General features: G+C 55.0%; 1 protein-coding gene across 1 annotated transcript in view; it reads right to left on the bottom strand.

The window, feature by feature from the left end:
- Positions 1-9,968, bottom strand: part of RRBP1 (ribosome binding protein 1) — a 29,183-nt gene that overhangs the window by 3,255 nt on the left and 15,960 nt on the right. Inside the window, exons 8-20 of the mRNA XM_014962503.1 lie at positions 9,739-9,877; positions 8,058-8,245; positions 7,858-7,895; positions 6,550-6,640; positions 5,598-5,690; positions 5,134-5,226; positions 4,947-5,027; positions 4,753-4,842; positions 4,235-4,327; positions 2,665-2,736; positions 2,380-2,475; positions 1,850-1,933; positions 395-487 (exon numbers count right to left, since the gene is read on the bottom strand). Coding sequence (XP_014817989.1) covers positions 395-487; positions 1,850-1,933; positions 2,380-2,475; positions 2,665-2,736; positions 4,235-4,327; positions 4,753-4,842; positions 4,947-5,027; positions 5,134-5,226; positions 5,598-5,690; positions 6,550-6,640; positions 7,858-7,895; positions 8,058-8,245; positions 9,739-9,877 — 1,251 coding nt within the window. The remainder of the gene's footprint in view (positions 1-394; positions 488-1,849; positions 1,934-2,379; positions 2,476-2,664; positions 2,737-4,234; positions 4,328-4,752; positions 4,843-4,946; positions 5,028-5,133; positions 5,227-5,597; positions 5,691-6,549; positions 6,641-7,857; positions 7,896-8,057; positions 8,246-9,738; positions 9,878-9,968) is intronic.

Below are 9,968 nucleotides of genomic sequence, written 5' to 3'. Positions count from 1 at the left end.
CCTGGAACAGGCTGCCCAGGGAGGGTGTGGAGTCCCCTTCTTTGGAGCTTTTCAAGACCCGCCTGGATGCTCCTGAGTAACATGCTCTGACAAGCTCTAGGCAATCCTGCTTCAGCAGGGGAGTTGGACTAGATGATCTCTGTGGTCCCTTCCAACTCTAAAAATTCAGTGAAATTCAGTGCAAACCTGCTCCCAGCAGGAATGCTGCATGGTTGGAAGGGATGGGGGGGGCTGGCTTCCCCCTCAACACACAGGACGGGACATGACACGGCCACGACAGCCCTGAACAAAAGCCACGTGCATTTTCTCCATGCGGTTAAGAGACAGGTGAGACAGGACAAGGGACGTGGTTATGAGTCAGCGCCTCCACGGGCAGCGGTCTCACCACCCTGACCTCCAGGGCTGCAGGCTCGCTGGGGTCAGCTTGTAACCCCGCTACTTCTCCATCCTGCACATGGCTCTTCATCTCACTCAACTGCTGCCTGACCTGGAAGGAGGACCAGCAAGCCAGGCTCAGTTACACACCCACAAGGACCTCTAGGTCCACGCAAGGATGGTGGTACACCTAAACCTGGGCAGGTTGAGGGCACAGCAGCTCCCAGGGGTGCAGAGCACGTGCTCTCACACTTCCTCCACTCTCCTTCCATCACTCACACCTCGGTTTAAAGCTGCCGCTGAGTGGCAACACCTCAACTAACGTAGTTGAGGTGTTAAACAAAGCAACAGAGGCAGGGTGGCAAGTCCCATTTTGCCACCCATCATAGCTGGGATGGGTGGGGAGGCAGTTACTTGAACACCTCCCCCCAACCCATCAAACTCAACCCATTCCATCCCACCTCGGTCAGAAGAAAGTGGCTGGATGAACACCAATGTGCTCAAGGCACTCAAAGCCCTGCCCCAGGGTGGTGTTGGGGTAACCAGCATCCAGTGGTGGGTGGATGGATGGATGGATGGTCAAGGCACTCAACCCCAGGGTGGTGTTGGGGTAACCAGCATCCAGTGGTGGATGGATGGATGGATGCTCAAGGCACTCAAACCCCTGCCCCAGGGTGGTGTTGGGGTAACCAGCATCCAGTGGTGGAAGGATGGATGGATGGATGCTCAAGGCACTCAAACCCCTGCCCCAGGGTGGTGCTGAGGGTAACCAGCATCCAGTGGTGGATGGATGGATGGATGGATGCTCAAGGCACTCAAACCCCTGCCCCAGGGTGGTGTTGGGGTAACCAGCATCCAGTGGTGGATGGATGGATGGATGGATGCTCAAGGCACTCAAACCCCTGCCCCAGGGTGGTGTTGGGGTAACCAGCATCCAGTGGTGGATGGATGGGTGGATGGATGCTCAAGGCACTCAAACCCCTGCCCCAGGGTGGTGTTGGGGTAACCAGCATCCAGTGGTGGATGGATGGATGGATGGATGCTCAAGGCACTCAAACCCCTGCCCCAGGGTGGTGCTGGGGTAACCAGCATCCAGTGGTGGATGGATGGATGGATGCTCAAGGCACTCAACCCCAGGGTGGTGTTGGGGTAACCAGCATCCAGTGGTGGGCTGGCTGAGTTTTTTCTGCTACACGCCAGCTTGCACAAGCCTTGCTGCTCTCCCATCCTTCCCACCCCCACCACCGGAGGGAAAAGCAGGTGAATAAAAATCTCCTCCTGGGTCTCAGACATCGCCTCCAAGAGCTGGATCAGGCTGGTGCCCAACAGGACTGGGTTTGCCCCTGTGCTGGCTGTGCCTTCCTCCCCTCCCTGACCCCGCAGGGAGGATGCTGGCCCCACAGCTGGGTTTTGCCAACCGGCCCCAAGCTGAGCAGCAAGGTCCCAGCAGGGCACCCCGGGGGTTCCTCCTTACCAGGGCCAGCTCCTTGCTCTGCTTCTGCGTTTCTGTCTTTGCTGCCTCCAGTTCCCTCTGGGACTCTGACAAGAGCTGCCTCAACTGTTGAGGAGGATAGAAAGGGGAAAAAAAAAAAAAAAATGTCCATTTATGCACTTGGTTTTGGAGCTCCTTGGCCCAAGGAAGCATTTTCCTGATGCAACACCTTCTCAATGTTGGCATCATTCACCAACCTGCCTGCTGATGTCTGCTCAGAGAGACGGCTGTGAGACAGTTCTGTCTCACCTGAGCCAAAGAAATCCCACAGGCCACCAAGGAGCAGTGGACAGCATCTCCATACAGATCTCCCTATCCCATCAGCTTGCCAATGGACCTCCTGACTTTAGATGTCTACAACCCGGGCCACAGCAAACACCTCCATCCCTTTTCTCCTGCTTTGCAAAGCTGCAGATCCCCAGGACACTCCCCAAATCCCTGAAACGTGGATGGGTGGTGAGCCAGGCTTAGAAAAAAGAAGTGTTTAAGAAGGTAATGGCCGCCACACTTACGACTTCAACTTCTTTTGTGTAGTTTTGGCGTTCGGAGCTGGCTGTCTCCAAGTGATTTTCCAGTTGCTTTTCCAGAAGAGAGGTGTATTCCTTCAGCTGGATTAAAAGGGAAGAAAGCAGGAGGGAGTTGATTGATTGAGGTCCAACACATCCCAAACATCCCATGATCCAAGCCTGCCTTCCCCAGGGCAAGTCAGGAGATGGGTCCTGACTCAGCCCAAGCACAGCACGTAGTCACCTGGCACCTGCGTGGGGACCTTTTCCCATATCCAAAAAAAGCCTTACCTGATCCGTGCTCTGCAGATCTGCTTTCAATTTCTCCACCATGTCTTCAAGGGATTTCAGCTGGATTTGTGACTGAGCCAGAAAAGATCAGAAAAGGTGAGTGAAGCATGTCTCATGTGGACACCGAGCATCTTTTGTTCAACCAAAAAAAAATTAGCCAGTGTTTCATTCCCACTTTCTCTCCCACTTCAACCTGTACCCAAGGGCAGAAGAGGCCTGACACCGAAGTGGAGCTCCACAGCCTGCAGGGCAGGAGCTCCTCTTCCCAGGGAGGACAGGTCCAACAAGCCCAGGCCGTAAATCGTGGAGGAAGGTAACAGCTTTTGCCTGCAGGACTTCAGCTGGCTGCAGGCAGCTTTCAACACCCCGGGAACTGGCACCAGACTTGGTGGAAGTTTCCTACTGAAAGTGCCTTTGGTTTGGAAGCAGCATGGTCGACTTTCCAATGAGGTGTCACGGGCTTTGCTATTAAGAGAAGCCAAGCTATCCCAAAAAGCACGGGGTTTGCATTTAAACTTGGGACTGATATTTGAAGAGGACTCCACGGCTGCTGAATTTTTTTTTTTTTTTGGAAAGGAGGAGTTCGCCTCTTCTCCACAGAGAGGCAGGACTGCTCCGGGACCTGCCCTAACCACCAGACGCTCGTCCCATCACGCAGACCCTGCTGCCAGCCCAAACCAGTAGCCACGTCATCCCGGTGCAATCCCACACCAGCCCTCCGAGAAATCAAAGATCTCTTGTACAAGAGCTCCCCCACCTCCCCGCAGCCCCAGTTAAACTTCAAGACCCCACGTGACAGGACGGGGAGCAGCCAGACCGTGGAAAGTGGCTTCATCTCAAAAGTTCTGCATCTCAAGTTCTGCATTCAATTTCAACTTAAATCTGCTTTGCAGGAAAGGCACAGCCGGCCAAGTTCTCCTAGACTTCCAGCTAAATCACGAGAGCTCAGGAAAAACATGCTCCTCGCTAAAGTCCTGGGCAACCACGTCTCTCTGGCAGCTGCTGCCTGGCTTTTTAACTCGGAAGAGCAGTACCCAGAGGTAGACAGAGACAGCTGGACCCAAAACTATGTGCAGTACATGGCTTAAGCCTCAGCTCCTTTCCGAAGGCTCAACGAACGCCGAGGTTAACCCGGGTTTTGAGAGCAAGCCAAGTTCTTTCTGAAAATGGGAGTCCAAGAGTCCTGCACGTGCTCTCCCCCCCCGTTAAACCAGCGCCCACCAGGAGGGCTCAGCCCAATTTCCAAGCATCAGAGCTTGGATTAGTGAGGTGGTGACGTGGTTTCCCAACTACCATGCCTGAGCTGGGGAGCTGCAACCGTTCTTCCACCTCCACTGGCAGGGTCTAGGCATACATCAGGTGGGGAGGTGGGATCCAGGAGAAAGAGAGGCTTAGCTGGGCTTCTTCATCTGCTGGTTTGGTGACAGGAGAGGTGGATTTGGGAAGAAAAGTCCCTGTGTCTCAGAGTTCAAGGCTGGCAGGAATAATTAGGGTCACCATCCCATTTATAGCCAACAATCATCCCTCCAGCTCCATGAGCGACAAACCCAGGTGTGCCCCAAACACGCACCTTTTGGAGTTCCTCTTCAGATGCTGTGAGCTTCGCTTTCCACACCTGCTCCTCCTCCTCCACGCTCTTCTGCAGGTTTCGCAGCATCCCTTCCTGTTGGCAAAGCCTCAGCTGAGCCCAAACCTCCTCCAGCCCTCCCAAGCCAAGCAGTGGCAGGGCTGGAAGCCCTGACATACCCAATTCCTCTCCCAAGGATTTGGGCCAAAGAAGGGATGACAAAATTAGGTGCCCCAGGTGGGGCTAGGGGCTCTCAACCACCCTGCTCATCAGAGCCCTTGCTGTGCCACATCCCACCACCACCAGGAAGGTTTCCAACACAACTAAGCTGAAAAAAGAGTTCTAGAAATTCAGGTTTCTCCTATCGCCCTGTCTCGTTGGCAAATAGTCTTCCACAGGGCAGCTCCCCAACATACTGAAGGACGCCCACCATGAACCCACGGGCAGCCTGGGCTGCCAGGAGACCTCTCAAGAGGTATTTATAGTGGAAGATCAACACAGCACCAAGGCTGCAAACTTACGGTCTCTGCAAGGATAGCTCTATACTGCTCACATTCTGCTTGTAAAGTGCTCTGCGCTTCCTCTGCCTCTTTCAATTTAAGTGCTGAATCCTGAAAAGAGAGGGAAAGGGACGGGGAGAGAGGGGTGAGGAAAAGAAACGAGTGAGCCCTTGGGCACTCCCTCACCCCTCCACCTTCCAGCCCCCTTCACTTACCGGGAGCTCCGTCGTAGTCGTCTGCCGCTTTAGCACATCCACGGCCTTCTCCTTAAACTCTTGTAGCCACGTGTCGTAATCCTGAGTTGGAAAAAACAAGAAGGAAGGAAAAGGACACTTAGACATCGCTCCTTCCCATGTGGTGGAGGGCTCTGAAGGGGGGGGGTCTGAGAAAGCCCACGCTCACCTGCTGTGAGGACACGGTGACTCCGGGGAGGGCAGAGAGCAGCGTCTGCTTGGTTCGCATCTGGAGCACGTCCAGTTGCTGGGCCAGCTCTTCCTGCAAGAGGGACAAACTGGCATGGGGTGGAGGTGTGGGGTGCCTGCCAACTAGCCAGGCCAATACTGGTCCTGCTTTTCTGTGCCTACAGGGGCGAGCCGGCACAGAGAAACAAGCCAACAGAGAAACTGCTGCTGCTGAGAACCACCAAAACGTCCCTTCCAGTTCACCCATCTTCCCCAACCATGACCATTGTACTGGCAATACACAGCCCTCAAGACACACTTTGGAGAAGCTGGCAGGAGGGTTGGGCCAGCGCTGCTCCTAAGAGGAGGCAGGCAGCCTAGGGCGAGCATCTCTGGTGGCTCGGGGAGGCTGAACGTTTCCCCTACAACACCAGCACCACCACCAGAGAGAAACGCCAGCCTCACCTTTGCTTTTGTAGCAGCAAGTAGTTTTTCCTCACATGACTTTTCCACCGTGGTCAACGCTTCCATTGCTTTCCAGTTCTTCTCGCGAAGGTCCTGCCGAGACCACACGCAGAGGGCAATAAGCCACACACATCATGCCAAAGGCCACCAAGATGCTTGTTGGCATGGCGGGAGGATTCCAAAGCCTCCACTCAAGAAAATGGGCAGCAGCTCATCACTTTTGTCAAGGGTCTTCCATCCCACTGCCCACATGCACCCTTTTCCCCTCCATCCACGCAGTCAACCAATGCACTACATCGGTCAGGTGATGGCCGCCCACATGCACCCTTTTCCCCTCCATCCACACAGTCAACCAATGCACTACATTGGGGGAGCAGACCAGAGCTGGATGGAGGTGGGAGCTCCAGAAGCAGCTCTCAGGATGCCCAGAGAGGACATAAGCCAAGAGAGAGCTGGATGGAGGTGGGAGCTCCAGAAGCAGCTCTCAGGATGCCCAGAGCTGCCCAGAGAGGACACAAGCCAAGAACCTTGGGGGAGCAGACCAGAGCTGGATGGAGGTGGGAGCCTGCCCTACAGCTCTCAGGATGCCCAGAGCTGCCCAGAGAGGACACAAGCCAAGAAGAGGGCTGCAAGGTTGCCCCCATACCAACAGGTACCACCTTGTATTAGAGGGATAAGGAGCGATGAGGTGTGAGGGACCTGCTCAGGGATTGACTTGACCCTGCTGGGGAAGGTTCTCCCTGGCTTACCAGGTCCTAAACCTCCCAAGGGAACAGGGGGCAGACACCTCCACCCAGTGCCTCCAGTGCTCCACAGGGCTGGAACAGCCTCTGGCAGCACCATGAAACCATTGGCAGCCGACTGCGATGGGTTGTCCTTCAAACCCCGGAGATCTGGGCCTTGGAGGAGAAAATTGTGAGCAGCAAAAGCCCAGCCCAGTTCACTCACGTACGTTGTTTTTCACCTTCTGTTGCTCCACGGCCTCTCGCAGCTCCGCGGCTTCCCTTTCCAAGGACGAGAGCTGGTCTGTCTTCTCCTGAAGCCTGGAAGGGCAGGATGCAGGAGTGAGTCTCAGCATCCCCTCCCCCTTCCCTCCCAGTCAAGAAAGGGGACCACATCTCTCCTTCTCCCGGTGTGTTCCGGGATGTACATGCAGCAGGAGGAGGAGGATGGAGTAAATCATTGAAAACCACGACACCATCAAAACCACGGCCCCGAAAATTCTGCGGGATCTCATTTCTCACCAGTTTATCAGCAGTAACGATCCAGTGAGCAGCTGGCTGGCTGCACACACCAGGATTTCTGGCCTTTGGATCTGGTTACTTCTTAAGAGGAAGAAGTAACCAGATCCAAAGGCCAGAAATTCCGGCTGACACAACCAGGACTTCTCCTGACACACTACTCCCGTGTCCACAGCTCGTGAGGCTGAGACAGCCCGCAGCTCCGCGTTTTAAAAGCATCACCCTCCTATCTTGAGCAGCCCCAAATCAGGGCTGCTGACTAGATGCCCCAAAAGTCTGCAGCTTCCCTCCCTCCACACCCTCGGACCCACCACCTGCCCCAAAGGGAGCTTCAGCTTTAGCAGACCAAGGTCCTGGAGAAGAACCACCCAAGCCTCTTGGGAGTCCCAGGACAACTAAACAGCTGTCCTCCTTTCAAGGAATGCCGGGTGCTCGCTGGCAGTAGGGGCATCTGAGAAATCTTTCCCCCGTGCAGAGCCTTTGCCTTCTCAAAGATGCCCAGCACATGGACAACAGGCACTACTCATGACATGGGAGATTCCAGTTAAATAACAGGAAACCTTTCTGCACCGGGGGCGGCGTGGGGAAGAGGTTGTCAAACACTGGGACGGGGACCCAAAGAGGTGGTGAATCTCCATCCTTGGATACACCTGGAAACATTCCCCAAAAACCTCCTCGGGTTGTCCCAGCTTCGAGCAGGGGCTTGGATGAGAGACACCCCACCCCTCAGCACCAACACCACCAGAACCTCCTGTTCTGCAGTTTGCCCCACGTGCCTGCCAGCAATTACAGCTCCACTTCAGGATGGACTGGCTGTTATCTGGGGCCAGCACTGGAGCTAATTAATATTTTAAACAGCTGTGCTGGCCAGGATTGACCTTGCCTTCCCAGCTTTGCAGTCCCCGAGCCTGGCTAACAGAGAGGGCGAGAAGCCCTCACCCACAGGGCTCAGCACCGGGACAAGTCTGGGACACAGGGACAGCAAGCTGGAGGAGGTCTCCATGTGCACCTAGACCCACCTTGACCGCAGCTGCTTCATTTCTGCTTCATTGGCTGCCTGGAAGAGAGAAAGCACTTTCATTACCCATCCTAGGCTCGCCATGCAGCATCCCAGAGAGGATCCCAGAGCAGATACACCACATGGTACTGCATTCACACTTCCTTGAGCTGTGCAACCCCCCTCTCCCTCCTCCCACCCCAACTAAACGAGCTCGCGAACCTGCAAGTCTCTGTCTTTTTCTGCCTCCCTCATCTGGCCTGCCTCCAGCAGAGCTTCAATGGATTTGATCCTCTCCAGGAGCCTCGCGTTCTCCGAGCTGGCATCTTGCAGCTTCCCTTTCACATTGTCCAGCTCCACCAATTTGCTTTTAACCTCTGCTTCGGAGCTCAGCAGCTTGGCCTGCAGTTCTGTCAGAGGAAGGGATGAGAAACGCAGTAAGGTGAGTGTAAATGAATTTGGAGACTCCCCACCCTATCCTGGCCAAGCAGGACCCTTGGGCAAAGAAGCCTTGGCTGTGGATGCTTTCAGAAGGTATTGGAGTGACATCCTATGATAGAGCCATGGACCAGTCTTACACCTTGCTCACAGAATCACAGCATGATATGGCGTTGGAAGGGACCTCTGGAGATCATCTAGTCCAACCCCCTGCCAAAGCAGGTCCACCCAGAGCAGGTTGCACAGGAACGTGTCCAGGTGGGGTTTGAATGTCTCCAGAGAAGGAGACTCCACCACCTCCCTGGGCAGCCTCTGCCAGGGCCCTGCCACCCTCACACGAAAGAAGTTCCTCCTCATGTTGAGGTGGAACTTCTTCTACTCCAGGTTGTGCCCATTTCCTCTTGTCCTGTCCCTGGGCACCACTGAAAAAAGACCAGCCCCATCCTCCTGACACCCTCCCTTTAAGTATTTATAAGCATTGATCAGATCCCCCCTCAGCCTTCTCTTCTCCACACTAAAAAGACCCAAGTCCCTCAGCCTCTCCTCATAAAGGAGATGCTCCAGGCCCCTCATCATCTTTGTAGCCCTCTGCTGTCCCCTCTCCAGCAGTTCCCTGTCCTTCTGGAACTGGGGAGCCCAGAACTGGACCCAGTGCTCCAGATGGGGCCTCCCCAGGGCAGAGCAGAGGGGCAGGATGACCTCCCTCCACCTGCTGGTCCCACTCTTCCTGATGCCCCCCAGGATGCCATTGGTCTTCTTGGCCACAAGGACACATTGTTGGCTCATGGTCATCCTGTTGTCCACCAGGACTCCCAGGTCTTTCTCCTCAGAGCTGCTCTCCAGCTCTGAGAGCCCCCAACCTGTCCTGGTGCGGGGGGTTATTTCTCCCCAGGTGCAGCACCCTACACTTGCCTTTATTGAAGTCCATCAGGTTCCTCTCTGCCCAGCTCTCCAGCCTGTCCAGGTCTCACTGGATGCTAGCACAGCCCTCTGGCACGTCAACCATCCCTCTCGGTTTTGTCTCATCAGCAAACTGGCTGAGGATACATTCCATCCCCTCATCCAGGTCACTGATGAATATATTGAAGAGGACCGAACCCAGCACTGACCCAGGTCACTGATGAATATATTGAAAAGGACCGAACCCAGCACTGACCCCTGTGGGACTCCGCTTGTCACAGACCTCCAACTAGATGCTGTGCCCCTAATAACAACCCTCTGAGCTCTGTCTTTCAGCCAGTTTTTGATCCACCTCACTGTCCATTCCTCTAACCCCCACTTCCTAAGCTTACCTATGAAGATGCCGTGGGAGACTGTGCCAAAAGCCTTGCTGAAGTCAAGGCAGACAGAAGTCCCACCAACAGCGAGTTATCCCAACTCAACCCCCAGATCTACACCTCCTGCCCTGACCAGCCCCACCGGCCCTGGAAGCCCCAAGACCACCCCACAGATCCGAGGTCCTCACCAGCAATGCTCTGCTGGTGGCCTTTGGCTTTTTCCACGTCTGCTAACAGGCTTTTGTAGCTGCTCTGGGTTTTGCGGAGCTCCTCGCTTACTTCATCCAGCCTCTTCTGCAGCGTCGCCTCCACCTCCCTTTGGGAAGCCTGCACGGCAGGAAGAGAAGGCTTTTCCACAGCGTGCCAGGCACCCCGGCCAATTTGAAGCAAAGCTCCACGTGTCACATAATGTTATTTT

Source organism: Calidris pugnax, unplaced genomic scaffold (assembly GCF_001431845.1).
Source record: "Calidris pugnax isolate Ruff unplaced genomic scaffold, ASM143184v1 scaffold147, whole genome shotgun sequence".
Lineage (NCBI taxonomy): Eukaryota > Metazoa > Chordata > Aves > Charadriiformes > Scolopacidae > Calidris > Calidris pugnax.
The sequence above is the reverse complement of the archived record's forward strand: the minus strand, read 5'-3'. Positions and strand labels throughout refer to the sequence as shown.